General features: G+C 39.3%; 1 protein-coding gene across 1 annotated transcript in view; it reads left to right on the top strand.

Annotated features, from left to right (window-relative positions):
* Nucleotides 1-16493, top strand: part of PLCH2 (phospholipase C eta 2) — a 699861-nt gene extending 683368 nt beyond the window's left edge. The window contains exons 23-24 of the mRNA XM_066606850.1: nucleotides 8184-8523; nucleotides 14238-16493. Coding sequence (XP_066462947.1) covers nucleotides 8184-8523; nucleotides 14238-15886 — 1989 coding nt within the window. The 3' untranslated portion in view covers nucleotides 15887-16493. The remainder of the gene's footprint in view (nucleotides 1-8183; nucleotides 8524-14237) is intronic.
* Nucleotides 16494-17505: the final 1012 nt, after the last annotated feature.

Consider the following 17505-nt stretch of genomic DNA (forward strand, 5'->3'; position numbering starts at 1 on the left):
AGAGAACTGTGAATAATTAATAATAAAGTGGTGTAAAGGGCCAGAAAAAAAGACAACTAAAGCCTTGCAGCCCCTCAGATAGATTTGAGCAATTTGCCTGTGGTTAGAAATCTCATGATTACAGTTTGATCTAAGATTAGTCTCTGAATAAAATATTCCAGATAGGACCCTTAAAGGGGGTGTCTTGCCAACATAACTCCATTTCAGACAGAAGTTGTTGGATTGGCTTCTCACATCCTCAGCAAATTGCTGATTTCACCAGGGAATGATGCGGTGAACCCTACATTTCCCTTGCAGTTACCGTAATGCTACATGTGGCCATCAGCGCATACATGGTCTGAGTCCACCAGAATGAATCACTGTTCAACAGCCCTTCATTCTAGGGAGTGGACATAGGTGGAGGATTCCCCATATAACTTCTATATGCCCTAGGGTATATGGACGGGGGTGGGCATTGTAAGATCTCTTAAAGTTTGTTTACTAATAATTTTGAAACTTTAAACTTGCCGAAATTATACTTCCTTTCTATATTACAGCCTTCACCCCTGTTTTGGACCACCGTGTTCATTTGCTCAAGGTCACAAATACTTCCAAATAAGAAGTAATTTGGTTATTCTTTTCCCTCCACAAATTGTGCTAGTCTTGAGCTTCCAGTTTAACAGCATATGTTGAAGATGATACAGAGCTTGTTTTTTCCAAAGTGATCAAAGGGGGGGAATGGGTGCTTCCTTGACTTAACTGAGGAGTTCCTAGCTTTCAAGGGATCTGGTAGCTCTGTCTTTTGGAGGTCCAAAAAACTGTCATATTAAAGGGCCACTGAGGCGGGAAAACATTTTTTCCATCCTTGTACCCCTCACCTGATTGCCTGTAAAACTCTGGAGGTCTCCTCTGTGTATTGTAGTCACTTCTATGCAGTGCAGCTTCCTGTCTGATGCTCATCAGGTATTGTCTTGTTGGCGAGCTTTTTTTTTTTTAACTTTCAACTTATCTGATGATGCATCAGCACAGCATTAGCTACAGGCTGTACCTTTTCTGCCTGCTGGGGGAAGTTTAATTATGTCACCTTCTATATTGGCCTAAATAAGCTACAGATCATAAGTGTACCGTTGGCAGTTGTGATCTCCTTTATAATTGTGAGAGGAGACTCTAATCATGAGAAGTAACTGACAGGAGCACCTGTCTGCCCCTCGAGGCAAGATCTGTGGTGGGATTCATACGACAACTGAACACAGACTTAGTAATTGACTAGAAGTGTCACACACAAACTCGAGTAGTTCTAAGCTGGTCGGAGCTGTAATAAGAAAACCATCTGAGGAGGAAGATTCAGATAGAGAAGTAACTAACCAAGGTAACACTAGCTCACTTATATATATATATATATATATATGATGGGACTAGCTACATAATGAATTTAAAAAAATCACTAGAGTGGCCCTTTAAATACCCCTAAAGAGTATCTTCACTTTCAGAAAACTTTTGACATGTCAAAGTTATAGATCAGTGGGGTTCCCGCTACTGAGACCCCTGCTGATCGCTAGAATGAGGGGGCTGAAGCGCTCATCCAAGCGATGTGCCCCCTTAGCTATGGTCGTTTGTTTTCGGGTTGTTTGCGGCAGCTGAAGACCACCTCATAGAAGTGTATAGGAGGTTTCCCTCTCAAACAGAATGCTGCTAAAACACAGACCTTATTGTTCTCTGAGCAGGTTTTGTTAATGGAAGCCGATGGTTCTGTCCAGCTTTCCATTTTCAGTGATCTAAAAAGATGAAACCTCTAATGGAACCCAGCACTGGAGAGGAAAACAAGATGTGAGCAGGTCTTTACCTATTAATATAACTATTTTCCCTATAATATTTATATATTTAGTATATACCTCAAATTGCTACCTAAAATTAAAAAAAAGTACAGTGTCATAAAAAATGTATTGGAATAAAGAAAGGTGAAGTGATGAAAATCTGGTTAAATCGTTAACTGCTAAAAGCCATAATTAGCTTCAGTGTTACTAGTATTGGTCTAAGGGCACATTCAGACGACCGTATATCGGCCGCCGGCCGATATACGGCATCTCTCTCTGCAGGGGGGGGGAGGCTGGAAGAGCCTGGAGCAGTGCTCTGAGCTCCCGCCCCCTCACTGCCTCCTCTCCACCCCCCCTGCACTATTTTCAATGAGGAAAGGCGGCACAGGGGCGGAGCTAATTCCCAAAGCTTATCCCCGCCCCCATCCCACCTCCTCTCATTGGAGATAGTGCAGAGGGGCGGAGAGGAGGCAGAGAGGGGCCAGGAGCTCAGATCACTGCTCCCGGCTTTTCCAGCCTCCACCCCCTGCAGAGAGAGATGCCGTATATCGGCCGGCGGCCGATATACGGTCGTCTGAATGCGCCCTTAGACCATAGATCATAGAAATCCAATAGGCTAACTCCATGTAGTTTGTACCTCAAGGGTCTGAAAAAAAAATCTCAAAGTTTTTAACCGTGTGGGTCTATATATCAAGTTTGATATCCTAAGTAAGAAATCGGGGGGGGAAAGGATTTGTAATCTTTTAACTACCTAGATGAATATAAATCATTAGCATTAATAACGATTGATTCCAATACAATACTTTTGGACAGTTATATTTTCCGTTACTACCTGCTTATGTTATGTGCATGGTTAAAGGGGTTGTCTTATGATGGACATTGGAGGCATATCTGTAGAACATTCTACCAATGTCTAGAAAAAAGTGGCAGCACTTAAAAAAGGAGGAGCCACTCTGGCACCTATCAGCATCTTGATATGTTCAGCATGGTCAATGAGCATCCATTTGTCTTTCAAGGAAAGGTGAGCAAAGCCAACAGGAAATGGGAACTGTTTCACTATGACATTGCCACCTCCTTTTGGTAAGGGCAACTTCCTTGGAAAACTGCTGATTGGGCATTTGTGGCATATCTCAGTGACATGCCACCAGTATCAATCCTCAGCCAACCTCTTTAAGCCTGGTAGTCAAGCCTAAGGTCCTTTTAGACTAGACTATTATCGTTTGAACGAGTGGGTGACATCAATGCTAACTCATTCGCTCTTGTGCAGCCTGTTTAGGCAGGAAGATACATTCTTGGCTCATTCAAACGAGAATTGTTCAGTCTTTCACATTTGCTGTATAAGCGAATGAGAAGGACTCAACGCGCCAATGATACTTTTTATGCCTGCATAAGATGAATGAAGAACAAAATGTGATTGATTCTCGTTCAGTCGTTGGCTCGTCTTTACACCGAACGATGATCGTTCACTTTCACTCATTTGAATGATTTTCTTGAACGATAATGGTTACGTCTTAAAGCACCTTTACGAAATAACAGAGGAATACCGCCCTTAGCAACAAGTTAGAGACTGTTGACCTGGTGAAAAAAAGGCAATAAATCTCTAACTTTCCGATCAACCTTTTTCTTTGTCCAAGTCTCCTTGTTTTGCTGTTTGGTCTTTTTTCCACCTTTTTAAAAGCTTTAAAGCTATTAAAAAATGAAAAATTAAAAAAGAAAAACTCTTCGTTTCACAAGTAATTTATGGCCCTACCTATGACTGTATTTTATTACCAAATCCTAGAAGCACCAAGATGCAGAACCCTTTCAGCCCTTTCTGCTTCTACTGGAAATGAAGGCACATTCTAATTTTCAAAAACTCAGTATCTGAATTCTCTTTAAGCAAAAAAAATAAAAAATCCATTCTGGATCGCCTTCTAAATGTGTCTGATTTTTTTTTCTTTCTATTAACTATTTAATATTGCATTTGATCTGGGATGCAAAATAACTTACTGCTATTTACTTATATTTTTAGAGGATTTATTTCATGTTCTTGTAAATGCACATAGAGAATGCATTACAAACAGTGGCACTTCATCCTCATACCGGATAACTCACCAATTCATTTCATAGGTGGATTATTTCCTTTCACGGTTCTCTTGTGAATGCATTTAATATTTTTTTTTCCTCTGTTTAAATAATGTTTGCATTCTAGTTGATCTGTGTATTTGCCAATTTCTATCTTCCACATATAATGGAGTTTCCCCCCCCCCCCCCCCTCCGTCTTTGTATCAATGATTTTAGCTGGTGTCAACTCGCAGGAGACTCCTCTCCGTATAAATATTTCATATGGAATTAAGAAGTTTAATGTGGGTGGTTCAGGGCTCTGATAGGTTTTGGTCTCAGAAGAACAGTTCATTGATGTGCAGTTTGTTGATATTGAAGCATTCAACAGCTCATTTAACAAAAGTAACCCATTATGATTTAATGAGAAAGAAGCAATTTCAAAACCCATGGCCCAAGCAGTGTTAGCTCCAGAATGTAAGTTGCACCTTGCAATGTTTTCTTTGGTACGTGAACAGAGATTAAGCAATTGCCCTCATATCCGACTGCACTGCTATACTTTGCACCTGAAGATAACCATAGATTGCAAACAAGAAATGTTATGAAAATAGATTTAATTTCTATTTTAAGTGAGTTTAATTATTTTTACATTTAATTTTAAGAGTTTTAAACCAAAAACGAGTTGTTTTTTATCATATAAAACTTAATACACAATTGCAAGTAACTGAACCCTTTGGAATCGCCTAAATCTCTGCATTAATCAATCAAATATGATGTAATTGTTATCAAGGTCAGAATTACAGACAGACCTAGCTGCTGCATGACTTGGAAAGGTTTTTTATGCAAGGCATCCCAGAAATATTGATGACAAACACATTTGTAAGGGGGAATGGTACCAAATTCCTCCAACTTCTGTAAATCTTATTTAGGAAAATACAGGGGTGAGAACAGTGCAGGTTGGTCCTGAATTCATGCTATCCATGTGTCTGTCAGCAATGAACTCAGTGATTTTTGTTTTTATAGCATATGGCTACAGACTCCTGATTGTGTTAAAGGGAACCTGAGGCCTGATCAGTATAACAATATATTAAGAAATCAATCGGCATAAACTGTTGGACCTAAAAATGATATGATAAAGGTGGGAATTCACTTTAAATGTCAGTCATATCTATATTTTTAAAGGGGTTGTCCACTTGTGAACTACTGATGGCCTATCCATATGATAGGTCAATAGTAGATGGACTGAGGATCACTGAACAGCTGTTCACCAGGCTGTTGTGCTCATGCAGGAAGTGGACAGCTCTATTCCCACTCCGAGGGCTAGACTTGATATTGCAGGCACAGTTTCCATTCACTTCAATGTAAACTTTGCATGTAATACCAAACTTGGCCACTGAAGTGAAAACAGAACTGTCTGCTTTCTGCAAAAATCAGCTCAGTGCATGAACACGCAAACCCAGAGAATAGCAGATTGGCGGTGGACTGGGGCAGCAGACCCCTGCTAATTTATTGATGATGACCTATCCTAAGGATGAGGAATTAGTAGATCACAACTGGACAACCCCTTTAAGTTATGTTATCTTAGGACATTTATACTGTGTTCCTGAGCGTTTAAAACCTTTATATAAATAGTGCAAGAAAAATTGCAATGCAACCAATCCAATATTACATGAGCAGTTTTCAATGGTCACAGTTTCACAGTTTTAAACTAATATTAATAATAATAGTATAAAGCTGCTGGCTCATTTTTCTAGAGAGGAGAATCCATTACCATGATGCACTAGGCTGTGATAAAACTGGCATAGCCGCCAGTGTTGCTATTGATAATGCATGAGGCATTCAGAATGTACAGATGAGACAGATGTCACAACTGTTTCCTATAGATTGTGACTAAGAAGTTGGCAAATATACATGGAATGTTGCAAAATGCCAGAAATGCATTCTTCATAATCTGTTCATCCAGGAGAATGTTATGTGCCATGACTTTTACTCATGACGCCACCTACAGTACAACTTGTGGTCTCACAGCCTCTTGCTTCTGCTGACTGCAATGTAATCGATGTTCCCTCTGTCACTCTCAGAAGCTTATACATGTGTATGACACAATTTGCACTGTACCTGTATATATCGCCATTGTTTGTTCTTGTCCGTTGTGCATTTTCTGTCCAGATAAATGTAATGTGTTTTAACATCTGAAGATTGGTACAGAAGCCATCACATCTTTAATCACATTGCTCTTTTTTTACTATAAGGGAAATGTACCATGTTCTTAACCCATTGCTGCTGTTTTTCACTGGACCTACTGACATGAATTGTTTGCATGTTCTCTTTGTCAGCCCTTTCTATGAAAGAAGGGGCCAAGCCCATGAGTGTTTCACAATGTGGCAGAGATCATTGCTCTTAAAGGAACACTCCAAAAACAATTGATGATGTGTTATGCCTAGTCCAGGGTGTCAGGCAGTGGTGCATGACTTTCATCTATGGTGTCCACCTCCTCAGGCCCTGACTAGGCAGAACCCAGTGTATCAAATTTTCCTGGCGTGTTCTATTAAGTCAGCCAAATGCTGGTATCGAAAACTTCTTGATTTTATGTAAATCGGCAATGATGGATTAATATTTACGATGCAGCAAAGTTTAACCTGTAACTTCCTGTGCTACAGTTTGTTACTTTTACAATAGCTTTTGTTGTGTTTAATGGCTTAAGATAACTTGTCACAAAAAGTTATCACAGTCCAGTTAAACTCTGCTACATCTGTATACTATTGAAGTAGCCTAGGGATGGATATATTAAACACACATCTCTGTGTATTGTTAATTTTGTTATGCCAACTTTCCATTTGACCACAGGATAGTGGCACCTACAAATGGTAAGAACACTGGGTATAAGCTTAAAACACCACAATGTATATGTACTTTTATAAACGACCAGTCTACTTTCCTGACATGTTTGGTAAATGCTTTTATTCCTTGTGAAATAACGGAGCTGGAGCATCGTTTCTTAGATGAGTTGTATGAGCTCCTCTGTTATTTCTCCTGCAAATGTTTGTATATAGTGCCAGAAGAATGTGTTCCTAGACATTGCTAAACTAGGTATTGTTCTATCTTCCTTATTTGCATAAATTACCCAGAGGTGCATGCATGGCCATATAGGTCTCCTTGGTCACCTCTCAGGTGTCTTCTCACACCCCTTTTGGATGCTGTCCTTTGGGAGAGACGATGCAATCCCCCAACCCACTCACCCCCTAAGTATGTCTGCACACTTTTTGGGTGCTCTCCTTAAGGAGAGATGACACCCCTCTTGACCCTAGACATTCTAACACTCTTATTAGTGGCTGCACAATGTCCAAATGTGTAGGGACTCACTATGTTAACAAAGTTAATGGTAGTACCCAGTTATGGCACCAAGCAGAGATGATCCAGATTTATTTCATGGAGATTACAAGTATTTACTGAAACGGACATGTCCGGAGAGGTGATCTGTTCTCTTTTTAAAAGGGGTGTCCAACTTCTACTTCATCAATAGCAGATTGGTAGGGGTCCTTCACTTGGGAATCCATAGCGATTAGTTGTTCCTTCAGATCAGTATCTTTCTGTAGTGAGTTGTTTTGTTGGAGGAAGCAGACAGCTCCGTACATTGTGCAGTGGCCCAGGTTCATATTGCAGGTTGAGTTCCATTCATTTTAATAAGATTCAGCCTGCAGTCCCAACATGGGCCACTGTACAGTATATGGAGCGGTCTGCTTCCTGCAGCAAAGCATCTAGAAGTGGAACAACCCCTTTTAAGGGAGCCAATTGTGCTAGTTGAACATGAGTCAAGCATTGCCCTTTCAGACCTTGCACAAGGCATAACACAATGTCAGTTCTGCCTGTAGTGCTCCTTTCCATAGTTCAAAATATGCAGATAACCAAGGAAATGGGGAAAATGGGATGGTGGCATTTGCATTGCTGAAATTTACATTTTTTTTTTTTGTCTACACCCCTTGATGTTCTTTTCTGATTGGTTTGCTGAGGTTTACTGATGTCAACATCAATGCAGAGTATCCTAACATTTGAGAAATAGGCTAAAATATATAAAAACCCTTAGCATTATGTGTTTTGAGGATGTTATTTATTGTCCATAACTATTAGACTTAAAGGCCATTTCAGAATCGCCATTTTTCATTTTTTTCCCAAGAATTTTCTTATCTCAAAACATTCATTTGTTTTATTCAAATTGTTTGTTTTTGATCAACAGTAATCACCTACATGCGGATAAAACCCAACATTACACATGCTCAATATAGGATAGATGAAGCAACTATTAATTTTCTTTCTTATTTTTTATTTTTTTTGTGGCTGCCTTCCATCTAGGTCAAGCAGGCCGCGGGCTTAAAAGGTCTATTTCTGAGAAATCCAAAGCAAGCATCTCTGGACAGTCATGCTGCTGGACAGCTTCACCGGAAACATTCCATTAGTAGTCATATATTAAGAAGAACTGCCAGTGCTCCAACTAAAGGCCAGCAAAAAAACAAAAAGGGCTTTCCAGAAATTGCAATTGACTCCAAAGACAACAGCTCGGAAGGAGCTAGTGAAGATAAGGAGACGGACGATTCATCTATACCCCGCTTTGATAAAGAGCCTGAAAGTGCTTCTCCGATTCTTCCATCCAGGGAAGGTACTCCCACGGAATTACAAAGCAAGAGTTTGAAAGGTAAGAGTATAAGCTCTGGTAAAAGCAAAAGCCACATTCGTCTCTCTAGGTGTACAACGTTCAGTGAACCGTTACGGAGGTCTCATAGAGCCCCTCATCTGGACAGTCCTGCTCATAAACCAGGTGTGTTTGCCCGTTGTGCAATGAATGGTTCAGGTAGGATCGGGATGGCAACCAACTGTATGAAATGCATGATTGGCTCTAAAGAGAGTCCAGATTTAGACTGTAAGTGGAGCGATAACAGCAGCAGCAAACCTATAATACATGATACTCCAGCTCGCGAGCAGTATAGTGGTGTGCAAGAAGAAAGGTTAGAATTGAAATATTATGGTATCACAGATCAGCCAAGACGGCAACAGACAGACTTACTAGCTCTCAATGACAATGGGAATACTGATGATCCTCCCAGAAACTCACAGTCCATTGTAATGCCAGGAAATAAAAATGGAGAATCCAAATGTGCTGGGATGAAAAGTCATCCTAGACAACGGTGGCAATGCCAAACTGGTGGCAGGTATGGAAGTACTGTTAATTTGGTCCCTGTTGGCAGTGGTTCTGTATCCTCTAACTCAAGCAGCCTTGAGAGCCTTGGAAGTCCAGAACTGTGTATGGGCTGGCAGGAAAATTCTCGAAGGCAAATGGGTACCCTACAAAGGGAAATGAATGCCTTGTTCGTTCAAAAGTTGGAGGAAATTCGAAGTAAATCCCCTATATTCTTTACTGGTAAGATATATATATTATGTCCCACTATCACTGTTTCTAGAAATCAGTCACTATGTGGTCTTTTTTTTTTTTTTTAGTTTTTTTTTAGTGTGTGTTTTAGTTTGTAGACATTAGAGCCATTATTTTAGCCACTACATTGTGTGTTTTAATGTAGATTGTGAGTGTCTTCGTATTGTTCTATCTGTATTGTCCTGTGATGATATTATTTCAACCAGAGCATTTGTCTTTATAATTTAGTATAGGTTTTTTTATTTCCTCAAGACGTATTCCTCCAATACGGTCTTTTACTCAATGTAAAAAGTAGGTTAGAGTTTGGGGAAAGAAAACACATGTAACCGAAAATGGTTGGGCTGCACTTGAATCCTTCGGTTAGAGCAGCGCTGCCCAACTGGTGGCTATGATTTACCTGATGAGCGGGCCAGCCGAGGGAAAGCCAGATTATTATGGTGCTGCTTCTAGTAGTACAATAATAATTGAAGCTGGTCAGCCATACAACCAATACAACATTAGATTTTTTTAAATTGATCTTTTATAGGCCAAGTGAGTTTTTTTTTTATTTGTGTGTCTAAATGGATGCTCTGATTGGAGTACATTACATAACCAGAGGTGTCCAGATCTGTCTGTCCGCTTGTTCATGTGTCCTGTTTACGTGCCTATGTATGTAATGATCACCTTAAATCTTCTCCTGACTAACTTCTCTCCTTTCCTACGTTCTTCCTCTTCACTTGTACTTCTCTGTCGCTCTAGTAAAAGACTGAAAGGACAAGAGGGTTCAGGTAACTGTGTGTTGTGGTGTTCATGGCCGTAAAAAAGGGGTTGTTTCTATGCCATTTGTTTTGTCAAGACTTCCAAAGAAAAAATTGGACAGGACTGATCAGGAAAATAATTCTTAATGCTATAATAAATATATGTGTATATTTTTATAGCGCCTTTTTTTAACCATAAAAGCAATATGCGTCTTGATAAAAATGTAAAACCTACATGTTGTTCAGTTTGCACGTGTTCCATATTGAAAACTTGTAGAAACTTAAAGGCGGCGGCGGTGATGTGCTTTACATGCTCAAGCTTGCACTGGCCTACGAGAGTATCGGTGAGCCCAGACCATCAAATAATAATGGGCCTCGATGGTCCAGCAGAGCACAACCCTGTATACAGCTGACTTTGGAGTTGACACCTTGGCACTTGGATCTATTTCTTTTAGGTGTATTCAGAAATAACCCCTTATTGATATGGCCTGCGTGTACATTATTATCAACAAAGTAGAAGATGCACTTTAAAATTGGATGTGTAGTAGTTCTGTATAGGTGGAGAGAGGGACTCTGGTGGGTCACAGTTCAACACTGCATACACTTGGAGTTTAGAATTGCTCTACAAGTTTCTCGTTTTTTTTTTTTTGGTAGGCCACAGGCATCATTAAAATGCTCCGTTTATTTAAAATTACATGCATAACCATCTTAATAGCTGTTCATCTGTACAGTAACCTCCACTAAAATAAACTTAAACCCTAAAATGAGATGTTTACATTAAAGTATTATCCAGCCTTTAAAAATTGATGGCCTATCCACAGGATAGGCCATCTATGTCTGATTGGTGGGGTTCTGCTAATCAGGACTCCCACCGATCAGCTGATTTGAAGGAGCCATGTTACTTGGCCTCTTCGATGTTTACATCTGAACATGTTCCTATTGGAACGCTGGTTATAAAAAAAGAATATGGCATTTAGAGTACAGAGTACTAAAGGTTTGTCCTGTAGAGTTGGAAGGGACCTCCAGGGTCATCTGGTTCAACCCACAGATATGCTGCTATAAAAAAGTGTTCTAAGAAATGAGGCTCATGGCCAGATGTGAGCATTGAAGTGGCTTCCATGACCCCTTCTACCAGCTGACCGATTGCAAGTTCAAATTCCCTATGGGCAGTAAAAAGAAAAAAGTAAAAACCAGAGGGAAAAGTACTTTGCTATTTTGTGTGTGCGCACGGGGGGGGATTTGCTATTGTAAAAAAAAAAACGATACTAAAAATTCAAAAAGACACCCTTTTCCGGCATTTAAAAAAAAAAATCTCAAAAAATATTTGGATCGTCACAACCATAAAGGTCCAATCTATCAAGAAACATACCACACAGTGAACATTGTTAGAAAAAAATACACAACACCAAAATCGTGCTGCTTTGGTCACCTCGTCTTCAATAAAAAGTATAATAAAAAAAACAATTAAAAAGACATAAGCGCCCCCAAAATGGTACTATTAGAAATTACAGGTTGTCCCGCAATAAACGGGCTCTCACAAAACCCGCATCAACAGAAATATACAAAAGTTATGGCAGTTAGAAAATAGTGACAGCAAATATCATATTACGCTACCACGTCATTCTTGTTGCAGTATGTATGACATAAAAACAAGACACCCCCCCCCCAAGATGGCAAAATTGCAGTGTTTTTTTGTTTGTCATTCCACTTAGAAATTTTGTAAGTTTTTCACTTCATTTTATGATGCACTAAATAGTACCGTTGAATAACAACTCATTCTGCGAAAACCAAGCCCCCAGACAGCTATGCAGACGGAAAATTAAGTGAGTTACGATTTTTTTGAGGGCCATATCCTCGAGGGGTTAATGAGCCATGTATTTACTGCTACAATTTAGGGTAGCCCTAAAGATTTCAAAAGTAAATGGATTTCTATGCAGATGATGCAATACAAGCAATGTTTGCACTTTCCCTGGTCACCGATGCTGCTCAGTAGTTTTCATGTCAACTTTATAGTAGTCGGTAGAAGGCAAAAAAGAAGCAAATTCAGTGGCACAAAAACATCCACCTGCTTCCACCTTTAACACTTCTACATTGTATGAATGAAAGAAACAAATGCTTGTGGGTACATTAAGGATATTGTCTATCAGTCATGGTTTGCTGATACTTAACATCCTGTCAGGGTCAGTAAGTGCATGTTGCTGAAGTCCATGTTGCATGTTGTGTTGCTTGCGTTCAGCAAACTTTGCATGTGTGTTACGAGAACTACCGTACTATATATTGTAATAGTAGATGGCTATGGACAACTCGATTCATTCGCCGTTCAGCCGTTCATGGATGAGCTATAAATGTCAGCCAAGAGCTCATTCAGCTGATGACTAAAATCAAAGCTTGCTACAATTGTTTACATATTTGGTCCTATGGAGGTTGGTTTGTAGTTGGTTATGTTAGGATTGGCAGATCCAGTTGAACACACTTACGACTAAATATCAGGCTGTATGCCTCTCTCATATGGTCACATTCACAGGAGTTACTTCTGACTGTGAAGAGCTTAATCGGTTGTGGTGTTGACAATGAAACAAAATGTCATTATTGGGCATACTCTACCACTGGTACAGTATTTAATTTGTTTCAATTAGCTTGCTAGTATTGATGGCTTGACTGCAATTTTAATTTATAATAATAGACCCATGCTTTGTTGAGAGAGAGCTTGTGTAAATGTGAGAATATGTGAAAAATGGAGCAAAGAACCAGTTGAGTATATGATGCAGTCACTTTTGTTGAGCCGTTGGTGGATCCAAGTGGCTCCAATAATGAAACCTAGGCAGCGAAAATGCAAAACTAGTGCTTTAGTATTTAGAGAACAGACCACACGCTGTTGTCTGAATACATGCAAATGAAGCTACTTAGCTACTAATAGGCTTATTAGCCCATTAGTACCTAATGCAAAATGATTGCTTAAAGCTGTCAGTTTCTGATGAATTTTGAGTGGTCATCTTTGTGTGTAAATGGACCTTTGGTCCTGCATTTTTCTCTAAAAGTCTTAAAGGAACACTCCAGGAAAAATTGATACTGTGCAGTACATAGTACAGGGTCTAATGAGTGCTGCATGACCAAGGTATTCAAAGAACACTCATGAAAGAAGTCCTTTGTCATGCATCGGCCCCCGAGTCCTTGGTGAAAAAGGTATAAATTATGCAACAAGAGAGCTGGTTGAACCAGTCCTATGATCGCTCACAGCACGGCCAGCAGGGAGGCGGGGCGGCTGGAGGAGAGTTCTCTCCTCGCTTTCCCTCTGCCCCTCTCCATTCACTGTAAGCAGTGGACGTTCAGTACTGAGCGGCTGCTCTTTACAGTGAACGATGGTTGTTCAGGATTTTAGGCAGCTTAAAACTAAACAACTGGACGATTCTCCCTCAGTCATTCAGTTTCTGCATGCATTTACATGGCACGATTATCGTTCAAAACCCCACAGGAGTGCAGGAGCCTGAACAACCAGAATGATGATCTTGCCATGTAAAAGGGCCTTTAGAGTGGCTGTGTATCACAGCATATTGAAGGTTTTCACACATTCACATAAGCTGTACTGTGTTATATAGACAGTAAATCAGTTTCACCTGGAGCCCGAATGATGTTTGATGAAATAGCAATAGATAAATCGTGATTTTAGTCCCATAACATTTTGTTGATCGCCCTTTACCTGCTAAATGCATAGAAAGTGTTTTGGTAGATTTAACTATCCAGCCCCCCACACCCCCATAGAAGCTGCTGCAGTGATATTCTGGCTGCAGATGTATAAATCTGTATCTGCCTTCTTATAGGGCCCTTTTATATGAGTAGATGATCTTCCAATGATAGGCCATCTTTGATGATCTAGGAAATCATTTGGTGCATGTTTACTCTCATTTTCATGTTGCGATAATCATGAAGGTTTTGCATGAATGATCGTGCAACAGTTTGTTCTACTCCTTCCGTACAGTTAGCATTACTTTTGGCAGTATATCTATCTGTTTGCATGAGGGGATGTGCTGTCGCCAAATGGTTTTTGTGTCCGCATAAAAGATGCAATCAATGCCAAATATGCATCGTATTGTTCGATAGCTAGGCATGCTTACACCGGGCAGTGATTAGGAACAAATGTTTGTATGCATGACCGCTCATTCAGATGATAATTGCCCCATGTAAAAGGTCCTTGTAGTGTGCAGTGCCCCTGATTGCTTACTTTTTCTATTTTTTTTTTTTTTACAGATGCCAGACAAATCTCAATTTGTAGGTCGGTCTCTTCTTTATGCAGTCTTGAAACTATTACAGAAGAACCCACCTTTGCCAAGCAGATACCTCTTCCTAGTCCTACATTTCTCCAGCCTGTTGCCTCAATTACAAATGAAGACCTTAAAGGGTGTAAGGATTCAACAGGAAATCAATCTGAATGTTCTAGTGTAGCTAGTAGCTCTGACAATACATACAGAGCAAACCGAATAAATGACCATGTAGGCAAAATAGTCCAGTCAACCAATGGGCTAGTCACAAACACCACAAATTCAGAGAAAACATGTAAAAATGCTAATGCACACAATAATGCCAACGGTAAACAAGAACCCACAATTACTATAAATTCTGTCCACATGAAGCCTGGATTGTCGTTATTAGCGGATGTCTCAAGAGAGAACAAGGTCTGTCAGTTAAAAGGGAGTCAAGGTGATTGGTTCTTTGTTCAAAGGCGCAATAGTTCAGAGACATTGAACAATACCAAATCTTCAGAACCGCAACTAAAGCTCACCCCAGTAATAAACCCTTTACCTCCTGGTGTTCTGAGACCAAAGCCTAACGGATTTCCCCAACAATCCTCCATGGTCTGTACTGGGCCTCCCGTAGCTTTCAGAAGAACAAAGAGTGAAGGTCATGTTATTTCTAGTAGCTCAGCCTTAACTTCAACATTGCAATCCCCTGTGGCAGAAGTGTATTCTGATGCAACCAGTAATGATAGGATATGGAGCAAATTAGATCTCAATAGTCATAGGGACAGTATGTCTTCGTCTTCCAGTAAATCCTCTAACGACACAGTGATTGACCTTTCTTTGCCTAATTTAGCACAGAAACATTTGCTGGATCTTGATATGTCTGATGATAACTTTCATAGTATTAATTTACAAAATAGCATCCGACCAAGATCAGCTACTCAGATAACTACTTTGGCCAGAGGAACCTTTTTTGAAGTGACAAAAAGCAAATCCAATCCTAATTTAATGTCTAGCACCAAAGCAATAGATGAACTTTGTCCTAGGCCTCTAGCTAAATGTCCTGAAGTATTGCCACCATTACCACGAAGAAACACTTGGAATAGATTATTTGTAGAGAGCCTCAAACAGACCACTAGAAAACCCAACACTACTAAAACACCAGCCACCCAGTCAATGTCCAAAAGTCTTGGGGACTTGACGTCAGATGATATATCATGCAATTTTGAAAGCAAGTATCGGAGCATAAGCAAAAGCTTTATTACAAGGTCTATGAGGGCTCAAAAGAGACCAGCTGGTATGAATGCCTCCACTAAGTCTACGGATTCGCTCGTAGAGCAACTAAAGAAGCTGACAAGTTTTGAAAAAGAAAATGACATTACTTCTCCCACCGAATTTCAACCAGTTCAGTGTGAGGATGACAGCATGAATTTTCTTAGGAGGACATCCTCCAGAAGCCAGAGCAGAGTAAGGTATATTGCCAACAGAGCAAAACAAGCCCAAGAGCGACAAAGACTTCAAAATCTGGTTAATGGTAATTCTATAGAGGAAAGAGGAAATCCAGAAGGAGCTTGTGCAATAACCAAAGGGTTCTGTATGGATTCTCTTTCGACCACTAAGTTTACATCGGAGCCTTTGGATAAATTTGAACCCCAATAATACTGTTCTGACTCAATATGACTACGTAGCGTTTACATCATGTATATGATAAATTGTCCATGCAAGATATACCTCGATTGGGAGAACTCTATACTTTAGTTTTGGGACTGGACTGGACTCCTGAAATTTTAAAGCACTTAAAGTACTGTATATATTTTTAAATTGTTAGGTTTACATTGGGTTTGCAATACTCTATTGGATGCCATGACCTTTAGATATATTCAGAATATGTTGGTTCTGTCCATTCATTTATTCATGGAGGTCTGTCCTCCCCTCTACAGAAGGCTACTCCTAACCATCCAGTATATTACCAATTTTCTGCACTGCTTTACCAATGTGAAATGTGATATTTTTAAACTGCTGCTGTATATAGCACCTTTAAAGTACAATTTTATTTTATTTTTTGCACTGCCATATAAAATTTTCAGAATATGGTATGTTTTAAAACAAAAAATCGCAAACTAAAAATAACATTTTAAACTCCTTCGGTATGTAGTAATGCTGTAAAAAAAAATTTTTTCTTATACTTTTTAATCTTTTTTTCAACATTCATTTATGTCAGCATCCTTAGATGCATGTTTTAGAATGTGGTTATAAGATTTTTCTTTCTTTATATGTCAATTTAATTTTTAAAATTGTTTTTTTTTAGTTTATTTTATTCTTTGGTTATACTAATCTTCAATATATTAAATGTTTTAACAAAGTTTGTAAACTACCGAAATCTATTAAATAAAATTATTTAACCGTACAATATTGAGTTGATTTACAAAAAATATATATTTTTAGTGAAAGTTTATGTAAGAAGTTAAATATTTGGTGTATATCTATCACAGGAGTTTAGTAAGTCTTCAAAAGTCTGTTACAAATTTAAGAAAAGGTCTGAAGCCAATCGTTATCTTTTATCTACAAAAATAGTAAATTCATAAGAACTTTTACATTTCCAGGTTTTAAAAAAATCCTATTTTAATAGCCGAATTGTTCAAGTGTGTATGCATACAAAAAAGTCAGCAATTCCAAAAAATTTAAATGTGAAGACCGAGGCATAACTTGAAGCTTTTGGGCCCCAATTTAAAACCTGTAACAGGGCCCCCAACTATAATGCTTTATTCATAGTACTGGGCTCCCTATATGGAGAAGAGAGGCCTTATTGGCCCCCCTAAGGCTGCTGGGCCCGGGTGCAACCGCATCCCTTGCATCCTCTATAGTTATGCCAGTGTGTGAAGATGCACATAAGCAATGGATGCAACACATAGGGTCAGTAAAAAACACATGCCTCAGGACTCTTGCACATTTAAAATTTGAATAAACTGCATAACTGTTTATACTAACTCCTATTTTGATCAAAGCATGGGGGCCCATAAACCACATCCAGGTGAACTTCACTGAGAGTATATAGCCAAGTATTCTGCTTTCCCTGTGTTCCTTCTGAGTTTTTTTAGGCCCAAAGAAAGGTGTGTTTTAAAGTTAGGAACCCATCCAAAAAGGCTCGTCTGGAGATGGTAGATGGGCCTACATGTTTTGATCAAATTATTATCAAAGAACATTGCATTTTTATGTCATTAGTAGAGATGAGCGAGCGTACTCGGAAAAGCACTACTCGCTCGAGTAATTTGCTTTAT

This window comes from Eleutherodactylus coqui, chromosome 6 (genome assembly GCF_035609145.1).
Source record: "Eleutherodactylus coqui strain aEleCoq1 chromosome 6, aEleCoq1.hap1, whole genome shotgun sequence".
In the NCBI taxonomy this organism is placed as follows: Eukaryota; Metazoa; Chordata; class Amphibia; order Anura; family Eleutherodactylidae; genus Eleutherodactylus; species Eleutherodactylus coqui.